Raw genomic sequence first — 19,199 nt, 5'->3', positions numbered from 1 at the left:
TCTTTAATTTAATAACTTGAACCATAGCGGCGGACCATCACTTCACCATCTAATTTATTGGTGAGCAGGGACAAGACGAGAAGAGAAGCATATGATTTCATTTCCTGACATCTGAAATCTTGGAAAACAAACCAAGAATTGCCCAAATTTTCTGTTACGACAAACTTAACCACCCGTTTTAGCGAGCAGAGTAGAAACAACCAACTTTCTTATAGGATTATCATATCTATCTATTTCTCTCTCTCTCTCTCTCTATATATATATATATATGTTTGGGTTCGCATGATTCAGCTGTTCAATTCTTGAGGGGAATGACTCAGATGGTAGCTGAGGGTGTCGACGACGGCTCCGGCGGGCGGACGGTGGTGGTGGGTGTGAAGCTCGACTCGCACAGCAGAGAATTGCTGACGTGGGCTCTAGTGAAAGTTGCTCAGAGTGGTGATCGTGTCGTCGCGCTTCATGTTCTTGACAGCAATGGTGAGCTTTAAACATGTTTCTGTTTTCTGTTTTGCAGCAATCGTTTTTAAAAAAATGGCTGCTTTTTGCTATCGGAGATTTTAATTTGGTGAAAATTGGTGAGATCATGGTGTATGGAATTCAAAACCATCTCCACTTCTTCTAAAGCAAGCAATTAAAGTAATAAAGAAAGGATTTTTTAAATTTATTTTTGGAGTTTAACGTATATCTTTTTCTTGAATTTGATTCTTTTTTTGTTGGCGGTCTGTATTTTTAATTTGTAAATCAAATTAATCAAACTGGTTGGTGATGAACTGGGATTTTGCAGTAATTGTGGATCCTGATGGAAAATCATCTCTGCTCTCTCTGGTTAAAGCTTTTGACTCAATTCTTGAAGTTTACGAAGGCTTCTGTAATCTGAAACAGGTAAATTAAATATTCTAGTTTTTAATGCTAGTCTCGTGTCAAATTAGTGTTTGAGATTGAATTTAGGATATTAGTACAAGTTTGAAATTGAATGTAAGCACTGAGAACTGTCGGTGGATCTATGCAGCTGTGTCCAAGAATTTATTATGTCGACAAGTTCTTCCTTTCACTTACATAGGATTTTCAAGTGTTTTTTTTTTGGCACATTCTGAACAAATGATTTCTCATTTGCTGGGATTTTGCTTCTAATTCTGCAGGTAGATCTCAAACTAAAGATCTGCAGAGGTTCATCAGTCCCTAAAATTCTTGTCCGCGAGGCCAAATCTTACTACGCAAGTGAGGTCATTGTAGGAACTGCACAAACTCATCACGCCATTCGTTCATCGGCCTCTGTTGCCAAATACTGCGCGAAGAAGTTGTCGAGGGATTGCTCTGTGTTAGCTGTTAACAATGGGAAGATTATTTTTCATAGAAAATCAAATTCGTCTTCGCACGTTAGTACCAAAGGTAGTTCTGTAACTCATCTTCTAATCAGACGTATAGCATCGAAGAACCTTGTTTATTAGTCTCCTTTTTCAACTTTACCAGAGATTGAGCATCATCGACGAAATGGATTACTCAATGCCCTTCAGAGATCACTCAGCAAGAACATTAAAGATGGCCAGGTGAAGCCAATGTGGGCATGGGACGAAAGTTCTTGTCAAAAATCATCATGTTTTTCCAATGCAAGTCCAGAATCATCGGGGCGTAGTAATCTTGAAAGGAATTGCTCAATCTGTTCACCCCAATCAGTGCCTCAATTCAACAGAGCTTCTATATCGACTAATGAGAGACATTCAAGCAGCGACGAAGAAGACAAGTCAATGGCTATGGTACCAGTACAGAAGCTAGAGGCTGCATCCAGTTCAGTCACGCTGCTGTTAAAAGAAATACCTGAACTCAAACCTGGTTGGCCACTTCTTCGTCGAGCCATTGTGTCTAACAGTTCACAAGTGAGGCAGGTGTCCGTTGTTCAATGGGCTATGCGACTGCCCAGTCGATACTGTGTGTCAATTGAGAATTCAGCGAGGAATGACGAGAATGAGTCGTGTGAGCTAAATGGAGAAAGAGGTGCCATTGTTGCTGTTGATCGTGAGAGCTCATCGATTCCCCTGTCTCCCGACTGCATCTCAAGATCCTTGCCGAAGGAACTCGAGGGTCTTCACAATAAGTACTCGGCGACGTGCAGACTGTTTGAATTCCAGGAACTCAGATCAGCAACATCTGATTTCATGCCAGGTTCTCATCTTCTCTGTTTTCTTTTTGACGGGGAAAATTTTCATCTGCTAATCGACGTGTACTTGTGGAATTATAATCCACAGGGAATATGATCGGGAAAGGAGGCAGCAGTAAGGTTTACAGAGGTTGCCTTCCTGATGGAAAAGAAATTGCAGTGAAGATCTTAAAGCCATCGGAGGATGCTCTGAAGGAGTTCCTCTGCGAGATTGACATAGTCACTAATCTAAATCACAAAAACATCATCTACCTCTTTGGATTCTGTTTCGAGGACAACAATCTTCTCCTGGTGTATGATTTTGTATCGAGAGGAAGCCTTGAAGAAAATCTTCACGGTAAGCATTAGCGTCGTATAACGTTTGCAAACTATAATATTTTCGACCGTATCTTTTAAGGATGTTATAAATCATATGAAACAGGTAATAAAAAGGAGCCACTGGAATTTGGGTGGAGTGAGAGATATAAGGTTGCTATTGGCGTAGCCGAGGCTTTGGATTATCTTCATCGAAGAGAAAGCCAGTCTGTAATTCATAGAGACGTTAAGTCATCAAACATACTCCTGTCCGATGACTTCGAACCACAGGTACTGAGTTGTCATGATACTCGATCATACATTCTTCTGCGCTGTTTCGTAATTATAAAGCTCGCTTAAGTATTTGTTCCAATCGTTTTTCAGCTTTCCGACTTTGGTCTTGCTAAATGGGCATCTGCAACTTCTACTCACATGACCTGTAGCGACGTTGCTGGGACTTTTGGGTCGGTATAGACATTCTCAACGACAGAAACATCCTTATCTTTATAGTTTTATTAACGAGATTAATTGTTATAAACAGGTACTTGGCTCCTGAATATTTCATGTATGGAAAAGTGAATGAGAAGATCGACATTTACGCCTATGGGGTTGTTCTTCTTGAGCTTCTCTCGGGACGAAAGCCTATAAGCAGCAACTGTCCGAAGGGCCCGGAAAGCCTGGTTTTGTGGGTATGTTGTACTCTTTATGTGATCCTCGGATAAGTGAAAGTTTCTTTACAGATTTGATTTTCTTACAGGCAAAACCAATTCTAAATTCCGAGAAGTTCACCACATTGCTGGACCCGAACTTGGGCAGAAGTTATGATCATGAGCAAGTGGAGAGGATGGCTCTGGCAGCTTCACTGTGCATCAGACGTGCGCCGCGTGCTCGGCCTCAGATGGACACTGTAAGTCATTTTAAGTTCACTGACTCCATGATCTTCCTTAATTACCCGGCGACTATTGTTGTTTCAGGTTCTGAAGCTTCTCTGGGGCGACGCGGATGTAGTGAAGTGGGCAAGACTGCAGCTGACTGATCCTGTGGTGTCTCAAACCAGACAAGGAGCACATTCCTTGGATGGACTTGATGCACTGGAGGATGAAGTGTTCCCGCAATTGAATCTCCAATCCCACCTGAACCTCGCGATGCTCGGCGTGGGAGAAGACTCTGTAAGCAGCGTCGAGCGGAGCCTTTCCTTGGAGGATTATCTGCAAGGGCGATGGAGCCGATCTTCGAGCTTCGACTGAAGCATCCCTCCTGCTTCCCCTGTGCACCTTTTTAGTTGTCTAGTGTGCAGCAATTTTTCGAGATTGTTTCTTGTTTCCACAGAATGGATAGAAATAGAATGTTCAACCTGTTTAAGGATTTTCGTAGATTTTGATGCTAAATCATACTTACCATTCAAATCACCATCATCCCCACAACATTCACACAGATAATAAATCAGAATTCAGAGGTCATTGCAGTTAAGAAATACTAAATGGAAGTCGCAAGTCTGCAACACAAGGTAAATTGGTCTTTGTTTTAACACAGGTTAATCTCCATCTTCCTGTCTGTCAGTTCGACTTTCGCTGCGGCTGGATGTCTCACATTCCGGCGTCTGTAGGCGGTGGCTCCACCGCCAGGCACTCGTCATCTTCCCACGGTTTGAAAGATCCTTCTTGGTTCATATTCTGACAGCAACACAGAATGTTAATACAGAAGATTCCTTGATTTGTATACAACATCAGAATTGTTTTGCAGCTGAATGAACAACACCAACCTTGATCCAAAAGTGGAATGCACGGACTATTGTCAGGAGCTTTCCTCGTTGGTAACGGTAATATCCGAGTAGCCTTGAAAATTCTGCATCCATGTAGTAATCACAGAAACTGTTTGTCTGAAAAGGTTCTTATTAACATTGAACTTGTAAACATGGTGAACATCATTCTTTATTTCATTCTTAAAGGAGCAAGTAAAGAAATTGAAAATGTCGAACTCAAGCAAATTCTACTCGAAAGATCTTTCTTTAGAAAAGTAATGTGCATCAGTAAGTGGTATTAAAAACTTATTTTGATGATGATCTTCACTGACCTGGATAGGTTTCAAAGTAGTTTCCTGCTTGGAGTTCCTTGCGAAGAGTCGCGTACTCTCCCTTTTCACATGGCTTTCGAAGAAACTCCAAGGCCCGACTTCGAAACTCACTGCGAGATTTTCCAGCTTTCTGGCATTCACCATGTCAAGTTACAGAACACAAAAATTTAAATACATTGCACAAGACTAAGGCAAACAAAAGCACAGACAGAGAAGAGTTTTTGTAGATAACCTCAGTACTGCCGAATTTCTTCCAAGACAAAAAAGAGCTTGTGACCCCTTCCAATTTGGTTCTAGACTTGTTTTCTTCTTTACCTTTCTTGTTTCCCATAGCACTTTTAGCTCCCTCCACAGTCTTGTCTTTACCACTTGAGTACTGTTTTGCCTTTTCAGCCACATTCTTCGACATAGTCAAGCTCTTGGCCTTCTTTCGATGATGCTCATGCTGATTATCTGCAGGTTCAGTATTCTGTCTCTTCTTCTTGCCTGTATCATGTTCTTTCCAAGCACTCACTCCAGATTCCATGATAGTCGAAGCAGATGCGACACCAGGCTTTCGACCCCGTTTCTTTGGCGCAGACATTGCATCATCCTTGTACCGTTTCTCTGCACCAGGCATCGAATCTGGCGTGATTACTCTCGGGTTCTTAGCAACAGTTAGCTCTCTCTGCTCCTCTGCCTCTTGTCTCACTGCAGAGCTCTTCCTTTTTGCAACACTATGACCTTTACACTTGGAGAAATGGTGATCCTCCTGGTTTTGAACACTATGATGAGCTTGACAATATTCAGGAGCTTCCGCGGAATTCCTCGATGTCTGCTCGCGCATACTTCTACTCGAAAAATGTTTCTTAGGATCACTCAATCTAGATTTCTTTCGAGCTGAAGGCGTCACATCGTCAGCCTTCCAACCGCGTTTCTTCAATGGATAATTGAATCCAGACGCTGAATTAGATGGATCAGATTGCACGTCGTGCTTGCGCTGATTCTTGACGCTGAGCATCATATCCATGTCACGAACTCCCGCATCTTCCTCATAATCCACTGCAAAGCTCTTCTTGCTCCGACTGCTACGAGCATTATACTTATGGGTAGGGACATCGACATCCTCCTGATGTCGAACATTATGATGGAGTTTATAACGATCAGAAGCTGCCGCCATATTAGCTCCATCCCTCGATCTTTTCTCCACCACAGGCTGCTCATGAGTGTGCTTGTACATTTCGCGACTCAGCCAACGTTTCTTTGGAGCAATCGATTCAGACATCCTGTTAGCTGCACCAGTCGACACTTGATGGTTCTCCACGCCACTCTTCCTAGCTAAACCACTAATTCCATGGCTCATAGCACCGGTAAGTTTCCTCTCCTCGCCATCATGATTTGCTGCCTGGCCCTTCTTGTTCGCGACACAAGAAGCGTTGGAGCCATGGACAGGGGAGTCGTCGTGATTTGGAACACTAGCAGCAATCTCTTTGTAAGGTGAAATTCTCATACTCTTCACTGTCCTAGCTCCACTTCTTGGCTGCTTCGGAACTGGAGGTTGTTCAGAATTGTGCTTGCGCATACTTCTACTCAGGGACTGCTTCTTCTCAGCATTTAATCCAGAAATGTTTGCAGAAGCTGACGGCTTTCGACCGTGTTTCTTTGGAGTATTCAGTCCATATATCCTGTTAGCTGAAGCAGATGACACGTCCTGCTTGCGCTGTTTGTCGACACCAGTCATCCTTTCTGAGCCGCCGATTCTCTGGATCATAGCACCAGTTGGTTCCCTCTCTCTCTTCCCCTCCAGATTCGTCACAGAGCTTCTCTTATTCGAAACACTACAAGCCTTACACGTGCAGACGACATGGCGATCCTCCTGATCTTGCGCATTATCTTCGAGCTGGCGATTTCCAGGAAACGCTGCCACATTGTTAGGGGAACTTTTCACATTCTCGGCTATCCTTGATGTCTTTCCAGCTGCAGATTGCTCGTGGCTGCGCTCGAGCATATTTCTAGTCAGCCACTGTTTTTTCGGCGCACTGGATACAGATATCATCCTGTTAACTGAAGCAGACGGATCGACTAGGGTCAGCTGATTCTCCACAACAGGCATCCTGTCTAAACTTCCCCCTCCCTGTTTCATAGCTCCAATGAGTTCCCTCTCCTTCTCGGCCTCATAATTTACTACATGGCTCATCTTTTTCGCAACACAAGAAACACCACATTTATGGACAGGACTATTCTCCTCATTGTCAAGTAAAAGTTTTCTGTAAGGTTCAGTTTGTCGCCCCACAATGCTGCTCGATCCCTTCCGCTTTGCTCCATTTTTGCTGGTCATTCTGTATACCTCCTCACTCACAGCTTCCTTATCCTTGGACACAAAAATACCGCGCTTAAGTGTCGCCTTGCTCGACTCTGTTCCCTTTTCTCTCTTGCAACCGCTCATTCTACATACCTCCTCATGGCCATGCTTAAGTTTCGCAGCGCCATGTTTCAGACTTGAAGTTAAAGTCTTCGAACACACAGTTCTGGGGATCGGAATAGCTCTCCGAGAGTCTTCACTGCATCCTTCATCTGAATCCGTATATTGGTCGTGTTGTGAGTCCTCGGATGTTTCGAATTCATCTGCGCCAGAGTTGTCATCCTCCTGAAAATAGTCTGAGAAATCATCATCCATCTCCGAGAGATCATCAGAACAAGAATCATCCGTCTCCTCAAAATGAGAATCGTCTGTATCCTCGCACACGTTGGCGCTGTAAACAACCATTTCGTCTCTCTCTTTCCGACGGCAATGTGATCCGCAATTGCAGCATGGATGTTTCTTCTCCCTCCTGATCTTAAGCACACCTTTCTTGGCGACTCCACTTCTTTGCCGATTGATTGATCCGAGCCTTTTCGCGCCGATGTGCTCCAATTCATAACCATCATTGTCGTCGCTAACATCTACACCTATTCGCCGGTTGTGCCATTCAATCCTCTTTGGCTCGTTCTGCTCCAAGGCGTAATTATCATCATCGTCGTTGCAATCATCTCCACTGCTCGGGCATCGCCGTGATTTCAATCCTCTTCGTTTGATCTGCTCCACGGCATAACTATCGTCGCTGCCTCCTCCCTCACTGTAAGAGTCATCGCTCTGTGTTTCCTCCTCCGAGTCGCAAAATTCATCACTGTTAGAACTTCCAGCTCGGATTCTTCCCCGACCTCGACCTCTGCCTCGGCCGCGGCCACGGCCCCTTCCCCTGCCTCGGCCTCTCCCTCTCCCCCGGCCTCTTTGGTCGTGACATGGTTCGAGTTCTTGCAGTTCAGCTCCAATCTCATTCAATGCAAAACATCCCCCGTCATCGCCACATGCTTCCTTCTTCTGCGACTCAATTACCGGTGGTGGCCGGGATTTCTCCACCACCGGTAATCCACCATCATTGCCGTAACCTTTCTTGTTTTGCGACTCAATTACTAGTCGCCGGGGTTTCTCCACCACCGAACGTCCACCATCATTGCCGCATCCTTCCTTTTTCTTCGATTCAATCACCGGTGGTGGTCGGGATTTCTCCACCACGAGCTTAACTTGCGATTCACGTCCTTCCGGTATAACTCTTTCTGAGACACGACGACGTCCACCATCATTGCGGCTTCCTTTGTTCTGTGACTCAACTCCTCCTTGAGGTTGAGTTTTCTCCGAGACATGTCGACGTCCACTATCATTGCGGCTTCCTTTGTTTTGTGTCTCAACTCTTCCCGGCAGTTGCGCCTTCTCCGAGACAGGACGACGTCCACCATCATTGCGACTTCTTTTGTTCTGTGATTCAAACCTTCCTTGCAATTGTGTCTTCTCCGAGAGACGATGACGTCCTCCATCATTGTGGCTTCCTTTCTTTTGTGACTCAACTTCTCCTTGTGGCTGTGGCTTCTTCTCGTAAGCGACTTTCTTTCTGCTGGATTTTTCTTGTCCCTTGTCCGGAGACACCGATCCTTTATCCACTGTCTCCTTCACGACACTATTGTTAGTGTCTTTACTCTTGTCATCGAATTTTAATCCATTTTCATTACAGAGAATCGACACAAGGAGCTCCTTGTACCCCAAATCCATCTTGTCATCTTCTTGCACATGTTTTGCATGTTCTGCCAATTTATCGACAGTCCAGACATTTGATGTTACAGCATATTTGAGGTCCTCGTAGAGACAAAACTTCTCTACTTTCACCATTATAATGTATCTGCAAGTACAATAAATAGTCTTAAACAAAATCACAAATATGTGCTTGAGTTTGTTTGTGAAATTTCTGATCTTGTCGCTATCATTTTACCCTGTTAGAAAATCTTCCTACTCTAAGACGTTTACCCAAACTCAATCATCATATTTGATTATTTTATTCGAACAGCGTTTAACCCATTAAAAATTAAAAAACCCTTGACAAAATTCAATGGACCCCCACAACATTTAAAACTCCAAAACCCGCCTCCAGATCTATCATATAAACATCGTGAAAATCGAAAAAGAACTAAAAATGAAAAACATCGGGAAAATCGATGAAAACGAAGCGTTCTCACCGGCGGTAATCTGGGTTTCTTCTTTCTTGTTTCTTCCTCACGCGATGGATCTGATCCGCACACTTTCTTCCTTCCTGCAATTCTCCCTTACAGTTACTGCAACACGAGATTAGCACCTCCTTTTGGAAGATGCCTATGGCGGGCGATACACTCGATGTACACAGAGATAATCTGAGAAACAGTCGGCGCAGAGTCCGCAGGGTGAGTTTTCAGTCCGATTCAGACATTAAATAGTGTGGACCTACTACGTCATATATACTTGCCTAGAAAATCGAAAACCTAGTTTGCCACGCGTCAAGCACCACCCTCCTTGCTTCGAATCGCTTGTACGTCATTCTTACCACGTTGTACGTTAGCTCTGCGTATGTGCGTCGACTGGAGAAAGAAAACCTCGATTCGAGTTGCAGTATAATGCTGCCATTAACCCTGCATTACAAAATTCGCACTTTTTTTTTTTTCCTGATTGAATTACGTTTGGGAGCATGCATTTTGGTTGATCATCGTTTCCTGCAGGAGCTTCGCTACCCTGTCCCTGTTTTTTCTTTTTTTATTTTTTTATTTTTTTCAAATGGCAGTTTTAGTATTTGTTAGCTCTGTTAAGTTGAATTACCTCTGTGCTAACATGTTTATTATGGGAAATTAGATGATAGCTGGAAAAGATTATTTATCCAATTTTCTTTTCTAACCATTCTCGACCAAGGTTAGTCTTTGAGCACACATCTCTTGTTTACTTAATTTCTGAACTAGTCAAGATCTTTCAATGATCTGGACGACTCGATAGAATACAATCTTGAATTGTTGATATCATCAGAAAAATTGGTTGTGATTTGTCCCGAATAAACTTGTCCTAATTGTCAGATTTTCAGAAAACTAATTATGTAATAAATAGACTTAACTGATTCTTGCTTATTCATGTTTTGGAGCTCAGGTCTCTATTCAAATGGATAAGACTTTTTTCGGCATATATGATTGGTTCGAATGAAAAATAAACACAGTCGAAGCAAACGTGTGCACTATTTAAACAGATATGACGACAATAATCATACAATATTTTAGAATATGTGTTCGACAAAACAAAAAAATAAGCACACGGCCGAAATACGTAAGCAACATAAAAGAAAATAAATACGGTCATAGCATATATATGCGGTCGTTTTGGCGCATCTGCCTTAACAAGTAATATACAGTATAATACATTGTCGGAACAAATAGTCAACTTCTGGTATGCCTATCCCAAAATAATAATAAAAAGTCGGAATATATAAATGCCTGCCTCAACAGATAATAAGCACAAACACAAATAACACATTATATCTATACATAACACAATCAACACTACCGAGCTCATAAACAAAAGATACCAATGTATATTTACATCCCACAGCTTCGACAAATTGCTTAGCCCCGTACATCTTTGGCGCAAGAATGCTCGATTAGTGAGCTATTTTGTACCATTTTTAGCAAACCTCTTGGCTGTCTCCGTATCCCTACCTCCTTTGTCCAGCGGCAAATTTGAATTAATGATCCGGGCTCTTATAGTCCATTGAATATCTTGAAAAATAATTTAAAAATCTATTAAAATGAATACATAATTAAGGCGATAGAATCAATGAAATCAACTTACCTTGTTTTATTTAAAATCTATCGAAGCGCCGTTCTTTTGCTATACTCCTTCGAATGTTGGAGTAAGGTTACGTAATTAAGGTTATGAACTCGTGAAATGAACTTACCTTGTTTGATTCGAAATTCTATCCGAAAACTCTTCATTTGGATATTTTTGCATTAAAAAAAATAAAAACACGGACACACAAAATAAATAAATGCATGAATATACGAGAACGAGTATTGAAAACTTCATAGTTTTTAGGCATTTGAAACAACTTCAATATATTTGAAATGGAGTCTATCTAGCTGCAAATGATAATGAATACTCTGTTTCTTCTACTCCATCACATGTCTTGAAAACAAATTTAAGAATCCATTATAACAAATAAATGATTCATGTGATGAATGAATGAGATACACTTACCTCATTTGATTTGAAATTCTATGCAAAACTATTCTTTTGTTATACTCCAGTCGAATATCTTGAGAAAGATTTTGATAATCCATTGTAATGAGTTCATAATTAAGGCTGTGAATTAATGAAATGAACTTAACCTCATTTTATTCAAAATTATATTTGAATGCACAAAAAATAAAAACTATATGTATCACTCAATACATTTTCATATTTTAATTAGTCGATCATATATTTTGTTTGATTAAAACTATGACAATGTCTGGCTAACACATTAGTATATATCAGTCGATATAATTTTAATATTTTTAATTAACACATTACAAATTCTGTTTGACCGGCACTATAAAAACAATAGTGCGGATAATGTTATTATGCCTATATTATCTTTATTATATCGCATCCATTAATTGTTTAATATGCCTATATTATCTTTATTATATCGCATCCATTAATTGTTCACATAGCTAATGAATTAGTAACCGCCACCTTATATCGTATCATATAAGACTTAAAAGACTACCAAAATTAGTAGAAATCAAAGCTTATGCACAGTAAAATCATAGAGAAGATAGCATAATAATATTTTACGATTCGTACAATTCACAAATAGTAATAATGGATTCCTGCTATTCCAACAAAAAGTAAAACTATTAAATCTCAGAATTGGTGTTAGAAGTTGAATGGATTATATATAACATATTGTTAAATAAAGATAGGCGAGCTAAATAGTAGACGATGAATCACTCTCCATCATGCTTCTTATCAACCACCACTTCTTCGGAGCATTCAAGTGAGATGATCCGTTAGCTGAAGCTGGGTTGTCACAGACGGAGGCGGAAAAGGGTCCGGAGATAGCAGTTTATTATTATCTAGAATCTTCTAGGAGTATACATGTAAATTCTCACAAATTGTAGAGAAGACTCTAGATTAAAGATTATTCCGGAATCCTTCTAGAACAAAGTAGAATATTGTGGAATATTGCTGAATACTTTGGAAGACTATAGAACATTATAGATAGTTGTACATACTCGATCTATCCACCCTCATTTGTACATTCAACCAAGTTCATCTGCAATAAAAAGTTTCTCTCTACTTTCTCTCTATAATTTTTTTTACGCTTTCCTTCTCAGTGATGTGATTCACCACATGGCCCTTATATATTTTTCCCGGCACAATGAGCATTATAGTTACGGACGTGGCTATGCTCCTCCGAGTCACGGGTTCGTAGCTGGAAATGATGCTCAACACACTAATCTTGCGCCTGGAGACACGATGCTTAAGTATCACATTTCTTGGCCAGCTCCTCTTCCATTGATTGCAGCCGCGCATTCCGTGGTCTTCATCTCCTGCCTTCCGCCGCGCCACGAAGTTAAGAATTTCTCTGGAAAATCCATGGATAAACTAAATTCATCATAGGTGGAAGTAGTCACCCCTGAAAATGGTTTAAAGAGTACGAGAATGGTGAAGCATGAGGAAAATAACAAAATCAGAATTACTCTTCGGCTTCCTATAATAAGGGACTTGATCCATGGAATCACAATCAGATGTATCCTCCAACTCAAGCTCCTACGACAAAAAATTAATTGCAAAACCACAACAATGACGAAATGACCAATGCAGGAATAGGACTTACATCATCGGGCAAAAGCAGAGAAAAATAAGGAATAATAACTATTAAAGATAATGTATAATGTATAATGTATCCTCCAAATCAGTCTCCTAGGACAGAAAATCATCAGTATCCTTTTCAGAAAGAGAATCAAACCGGTGGATATTTCAATTGCCTCCACCTCTTTGTTGTCCAAATCTTTCTAATAAATAATAGCATACATTTGGATATATTGACATGCATACTCACACTCATAAATGTTTTTATTTCCTGTAAAGTTCTCATTTTTTTGTTCTCTAGAATAAAAATGATATGTTTTATGGTTATTAATTTGGACTGTAACTTAAGTTATAATGTTATGAAGTGGATGGTGAATGGTGAATGGTGAATGGTGAAATTTGTGGGGATATATACTATGGCTGATATTAAGAAAGGTATATACCTAATGGCCAATATCATATCAATCATTTTCATTTAGACTTGTTTAATAGGATATATTTGGATTTGAAGGTGGATTTTAAATTGATGAATTTGGATTTAAAAGTGGATTTTAAATGAATGGATTTGATTTCTTTTGAATTTGAAATACTTCAAAATTAATAATCCATTATAATGAATACATAGTTAAGGCAATGAATTAATGAAATGAACTTACCTCATTTTATTCAAAATTATATTTGAATACATAAAAAGTAAAAATGAATTATTGAACTAGCACATTAGTATATGTATCACTCTATACATTTTGTTTGGTTATCACTATAAAATTAAGTACCGGCATTATATATTTTGTTTGGTTATCACTATAAAAGCATCAAGTTAGCATATATACAAGTGTATCCACAAGTTGATTTAATAATTTAATTAATCAATTATATATTTTATTTGATCAAAACTGTGACATCAACAGGCCAACACATTAGTAGTATACTACGAATAATGTTAACTTGTCTATATTATCTTTGTTATATCTCATCTATTAGATGTTCATATAGCTAATCAAATAATTCATATTAAATCAGTAATTGCCATCGTATATAATATCACATAAGCCTTAAAAGACTACCAAAACAAGTAGAAATCAAGCTTATGGACAGTTCAATCATAGAGAAAATAGCATTATCATATTTTATAAATCATGCAACCTACAAATAGTAATAATGGATTCTTGACATTCCCACTTAAATGAATTTGTTATAATTGTTGAATAGTGTGCTTTGACATCTCATAATTGGTGTTAGAAGTTGAAATATTATATTTAGGATATTGTTAAATAACGATAGGTGAGTTAAATAGTAAATGACGAGATTCCTTACCTGGCTTCTTATCAGACACCACTTCTTCGGAGCATTCAAGTCAGATGCATGATTGGTTACCTGAAGCCGTGTTGTCATCAGTGTCGGAGCTAGAGCCAATTTTTTTTTCCATATAATATATAATAAATTTAAATTATATAATATAATTAAATATTTGTTTTAAAAAATTACAAACAACCTTTTAGTTTTCTCTCATTTTATCCTTTTCAATTTTTTTTTTTAAATATTTAAGGTGTTTAAATCAATATTTTTGAGTATTTAAATTAAATATGTGTAATAATAATATTTTTATTAATTATATAGAGCTGCAATTATTTTAATTTTTAAATTATATATATACTACATAATAAAAATAAAAAAAACTAATAAAACAATTAGGGAGACTCCAACACCCTTGGGCCCACAAGCTATGCCACTTGTTGTCATGGACGGAGATAGAAAGGGATTCCTAGGTGGTAGTATATTATCATTTAGAACTTTTTAGGAGCATACAGGTAAATTCATCTGTTGAAATACTCTAGACTAAAGCATATTAGGGAATCCTTCTAGAACAAGATGGAATATTGTGGAATATTGCCGAATATACTTCGGAAGACTACGAAATATTATAGAAAGTTGTACATAATGCATAATTGGTTGTACATTCTTGGATGTTCTAAAATATTGTGGATGGAGTCCTTGCCCTATAAAAAGACCTCCACCCCCATAAAATTTCTTAAGCCTTAGTGGGTGTTTAGCTAGCTAAGTTGAAAATCTTCCTTAGTAGCCAATGAATTGAGTTACTAAGGCGCACACAGCACTTCCAACTCTCTGGCACTTTGCACACCGGTAACAATGAGCATTATACTTAATTACAGACATGGCTGGGCTCCTCTGATTCACAGGTTGTGCATGATCATGCCTGTAAATACAGCTCAATGTCGTAGGCTTGCATGTCGTCCTGTTCCTGCTGAATCGTCGGCTGCTCAGGATCGTGCTGCCAACTTGCACCGGCTTATTCCCATCCCCTAATTTCTTGGCTTCAGCAAGCTCTGGACTCTGCTCCATCATACTCTTTATCAGCCACCGCTTCTTGCGAGCATTTGAGTCAGATGATCTGTTAGCTGAAGCGGATAGTGCACTCAGAGTGCATCGATTCTCCGAGACAACCCGACCAGCTTCACTGCAGTCTCCACCAAGTCTTGTGGTTGAGACAACTTTCTGGATCTCCCTCTTCCCTACATTGTTTGCATCGAATTATATTTGTAGACGAACATGTCAATATCACAAACCAAGAAGATTAATTAGAAATTGGAACATAGATAGACTTGGTGACGGCATCCAGGAGGATTCGATATAAAATAGAAATGTGTTTTCAAATACCACTACTAAAAAAGTGTATTTCTCAATTTTAATCTCTTTTGTCAGAAATTCCGATGCCATAGTAAATAATATTATTTTAATAAGAAAGCTTGGAATTTTCCAAATACATTAAAGTAGTCGAGGAATTCCCAAACTTCCATCATATATATATTATTTATATTTAGTTAATAAGGTTCGAAAGGTTCCGAGCCCATTTAAATGGTTTCAAAATTTTTGAAACTTTGTTATATATAGTATTTTCACATAGTAAAAAGGCTCAGAATTTTTCAAGCTCATTAAAATGGTCTCAAAATTTTCAAACCTCTAATATATATATTATTTATATTTAATTAATAAGGTTCGGAAGGTTTAGAGCCCATTTAAATGGTGTCAAAATTTCCGAATCTTTATTATGGGTGCGTTCTTTTGAATGATTTTTCCAAATTTTTACTTTCCCTCAAAATATATTAAATTCAATATTTATTTTTTATTTTTATATTATATTAAAATTTAATTTTATATTCAAAATATTACATACGATTATTAAAAAAATTTAAACACTAGTAATTTGAACTCAAAACCTCACCATTGTAAGTTCACTCCTACACTACCAAATTACATATCAAATAAATTCTATGTATATTCCGATAAAAGAAATATAAAAAAATAAATTCTATGTATAAATCAAATAAATTCTATATATAAAAATTATACATATACAACATAACTATACAACTGTGCCTCTATTTATTTGGGCTCTGGACGGGCGCCCCTCTCGTCCGGGCCGGCCCTACTATATTAGTAGTATACTAGTAATAATGTTAATTTGCCTATATTATCTTTGTTATATCTCATCTACTAGATAAGGCCCAACACCCTTGGGCTCCTGGCCACTAGCTACACCACTCGTTGTCAGTGAAGAAGATTGGAAAAAAAAGGGATTCCCAATTTATTGTTATTTAAAACCTTTCGAGGTATATATGTGAATTCACTCGTTGAAAAAGACTTTAGACTAAGAATATTCGGGAATCCTTCTAGAACAAAGCAGAATATTGTAGAATATTGCCGAATATGCTTTTGAAGACTAGGGAACATTATAGAAAATTATACATAATGCATAAGTGGTTATACATTCTTGGATGTTCTAGAATATTATCGATGAAGTCCTTGACCTATAAAAAGACCTCCGCCCCCATTTGTACATTCAACCAAGTTCACTTGCAATACAATGTTTCTCTCCGATCTACTTTCTCTCAGTAAAATGTCTTAAGCCTTTGTGTGTGTTTAGCTAGCTAAGTTGAATATCTGCCTTGAGTTACTAAGGCGCGCACGGCATTCCCAACTCTCTACCTCTTCGCACACCTGTGACAATGAGCATTATACTTAATTACAGACAAGGCTATGGTCGTCTGAGTCGCAGCTTGTGCACGATCTTATCTGTAAATACTGCTCCGTGCCTTACGCTTGCACCTGGAGATCTCTTGATTGCAGTCATGCATTCAATGAGGCTCCAGCCTCCTGTTCCTCCTGAATCGTCGGCTGCCAACTTGCATAAGCTCATTCCCCTTCCCCTGATGTCGCGGCTTCAGCTTCATGATTATCAGCTTCCTCATTATTCTCCTCCACCATACTTCTTAGTAGCCACCTCTTCTTTGGAGCATATGGTTCAGGTGTTCTGTTGGCTGAAGTGGGCAGTGCACTAAAGTGCCACGATTCTCGGTCCTCCAACGACCTGGCTCTTTGCACTGGAAATTGGTTTCTTTCTACTTTTCATGATTCACCACAAGGCCATTGTCTTTTCCGGCTCAATGAGCATTACACTTGCTATGCTCCTGATGTTGAACATCAGCGCCAGCCGTGCTGTTAGGCGAAGCTCTTGTCTTCTCCGAGACAACCCGACCAGAAAATTGTAAACTCCTTGTTTGGAATAATTGAGAGTTGTAGATGTTATTGAAATATATTATTTCAAATTCATTATTTTGTTTGGATCGTTTTATATTTATAGAAATATTTTAAATATACATTATGCTAATATGTAAAAAAATCTACACAAACATGTCAATAACATAAAAAAACAAAAAGAATAATAAAAGATAAAAAGTAAAAAAAAAAAAAAACACTAGGAATCGGAACATAAATAGAATTGAATTAAAGAAAGCCCAACACCCTTGGGCTCCTGGCCCACTAGCTACGCCACTTGTTGTCATGGACGGAGGCGGAAAGAGGTCTTAGATGGCAATTTATTATTATCTGGAACCTTCGGAGGTCATTCACTCAAAAGTTTGGAAAAGACTCTGGATTAAAAAATATTCTAGAATAATTCTAGAACATGGTAGAATATTGCGAAATATAATTCAGAAGACTATGAAACATTACAAATAGTTGTACATAATGCACAACTGGTTGTACATTCTTGGATGTTGTAGAATATTGTTGATGGAGTCCTCGACCTATAAAAAGACATCCATCCTCATTTGTACATTCAACCGAGTTCACTTGCAATACAAAGTTTCTCTCCACTTCCTCTAAGCCTTTTTGTGTGTTTAGCTAGCTAGTTGAAAATCTTGAGGTACTAAGGATTTTAGTAGCCAACGAATTGAGGTACTAAGGTGCGCACCGCACTCCCAACTCTCTGCCTCATTAAGTTCCCTTTCTTTCTCAGTGTTTCGATTCACTACATGGCCCTTATATACCTTTCCCGGAACAATGACCATTATACTAAATTACAGACATGGCTATGCTCGTCTGAGTCTGAGCTTGTGCATGATCATACCTGTAAATACTGCTCAATGCCTTACGCTTGCACCTGGAGATCTCTTGATTGCATCGGCTCGTTCCCAATCCCCTAATTTCTTGGCTTCAGCAACCTCAGGATTCTGCTCCATCATACTCATTGTCAGCCACCGCATCTTGGGAGCATTAGAGTGAGATGAATTGTTAGCTAAAGCGGGCAGTGCAATCAGAGTGCACCGATTCTCCGAGACAACCCAACCAGCTTCACTGCAGTATCCACCAAGTCCTTGTGGTTGAGACACAACTTTCTTGCTGCTGGATCCACCTCTTCCCTTGATCCACCTCTTCCCTTGACATAAGAGAATTGTAAACTCCTTGTTTGGAATAACTGAGAGTTGTAGAGGTCTTTGAAATATATTATTTCAAATTCATTGCATTGTTTGTATCATATGATATTTATAGAAACATTTTAAATATACATTCGGCTAACATGTAAAAAAATAACACAAACATGTCATGTCACAAAAAAACCAAAGATTAATTAGAAACTGGAAGATAGATATATAGAATTGAAGTGACGGCATCTAGGAGGATTTTACATAAATAGAAATGCATTGTCAAATACTATATTACTAAAAAAATATATTTCGCATTGGAAATAGCTTCGGAATCAATTAAGATACTACAAAACTATAAAAATGTAAAACAAATATTTTAGTCTATTTTGACTCAGAAATTCCGATACCATTCTACAAATAATACTCCATCTGTCCTAATTCAAAATACTCTTTTTACTATTTTAATTTATCCCGCTCAAAATATCACTTTCATTTTTTAGAAAAATTAATCATATATTAATATCAAAATAACCTTAAATTTTACTTAAATTATAAATATATCCTTCCACGTATAATTATTTTTTTATACATAAAGTCAAATGAACACTTCACTCACCAATATAATATTATTGTTTCTTAATCTACTTCACAACCTCAAAAAGCCCCGATTGAATGGTTTTACCATCAAGTAATGCAACCATGAACTAATAATTTGAATATAACAAACTATATATATATTTTTTTATTTATATTTTTACATATCAAATAAGTTATATATATAAATATTATA

General features: G+C 38.5%; 2 protein-coding genes across 2 annotated transcripts; one reads left to right on the top strand and one right to left on the bottom strand.

Annotated features, from left to right (window-relative positions):
• Positions 1-100: 100 nt before the first annotated feature.
• Positions 101-3,858, top strand: LOC127246879 (protein kinase STUNTED-like). The gene is made up of 10 exons (XM_051268504.1): positions 101-477; positions 785-882; positions 1,140-1,389; positions 1,471-2,160; positions 2,244-2,492; positions 2,577-2,740; positions 2,834-2,913; positions 2,991-3,138; positions 3,207-3,356; positions 3,424-3,858. The coding sequence occupies exons 1-10, from the start codon at positions 312-314 to the stop codon at positions 3,694-3,696; spliced, it is 2,268 nt and encodes a 755-aa protein (XP_051124461.1). The 5' UTR covers positions 101-311; the 3' UTR covers positions 3,697-3,858.
• On the bottom strand, positions 3,853-9,196 carry LOC127246878 (uncharacterized). The gene is made up of 5 exons (XM_051268503.1): positions 9,050-9,196; positions 4,755-8,715; positions 4,523-4,652; positions 4,212-4,294; positions 3,853-4,122 (listed from the first exon to the last, which is right to left on the bottom strand). Exons 2-5 carry the CDS (start codon positions 8,703-8,705, stop codon positions 4,036-4,038), a joined length of 4,251 nt encoding a protein of 1,416 aa, XP_051124460.1. The 5' UTR covers positions 8,706-8,715; positions 9,050-9,196; the 3' UTR covers positions 3,853-4,035.
• Positions 9,197-19,199: the final 10,003 nt, after the last annotated feature.

Source organism: Andrographis paniculata, unplaced genomic scaffold, assembly GCF_009805555.1.
Source record: "Andrographis paniculata isolate CXL003 unplaced genomic scaffold, ASM980555v1 Contig30END, whole genome shotgun sequence".
In the NCBI taxonomy this organism is placed as follows: domain Eukaryota; kingdom Viridiplantae; phylum Streptophyta; class Magnoliopsida; order Lamiales; family Acanthaceae; genus Andrographis; species Andrographis paniculata.
This window is presented reverse-complemented; position numbering and strand designations above follow the sequence as displayed.

Coding starts and splice junctions, on each gene's coding strand:
- LOC127246879 (XM_051268504.1), top strand. CDS start 312: ATGACTCAGATGGTAGCTGAGGGTGTCGACGACGGCTCCGGCGGGCGG. Junction 478..784: donor TCATGTTCTTGACAGCAATG/GTGAGCTTTAAA, acceptor GGGATTTTGCAG/TAATTGTGGATCCTGATGGA. Junction 2,493..2,576: donor CCTTGAAGAAAATCTTCACG/GTAAGCATTAGC, acceptor CATATGAAACAG/GTAATAAAAAGGAGCCACTG.
- LOC127246878 (XM_051268503.1), bottom strand. CDS start 8,705: ATGGTGAAAGTAGAGAAGTTTTGTCTCTACGAGGACCTCAAATATGCT. Junction 4,653..4,754: donor AGAAATTCGGCAGTACTGAG/GTTATCTACAAA, acceptor GGTGAATGCCAG/AAAGCTGGAAAATCTCGCAG. Junction 4,295..4,522: donor CTACTTTGAAACCTATCCAG/GTCAGTGAAGAT, acceptor ACATGGATGCAG/AATTTTCAAGGCTACTCGGA.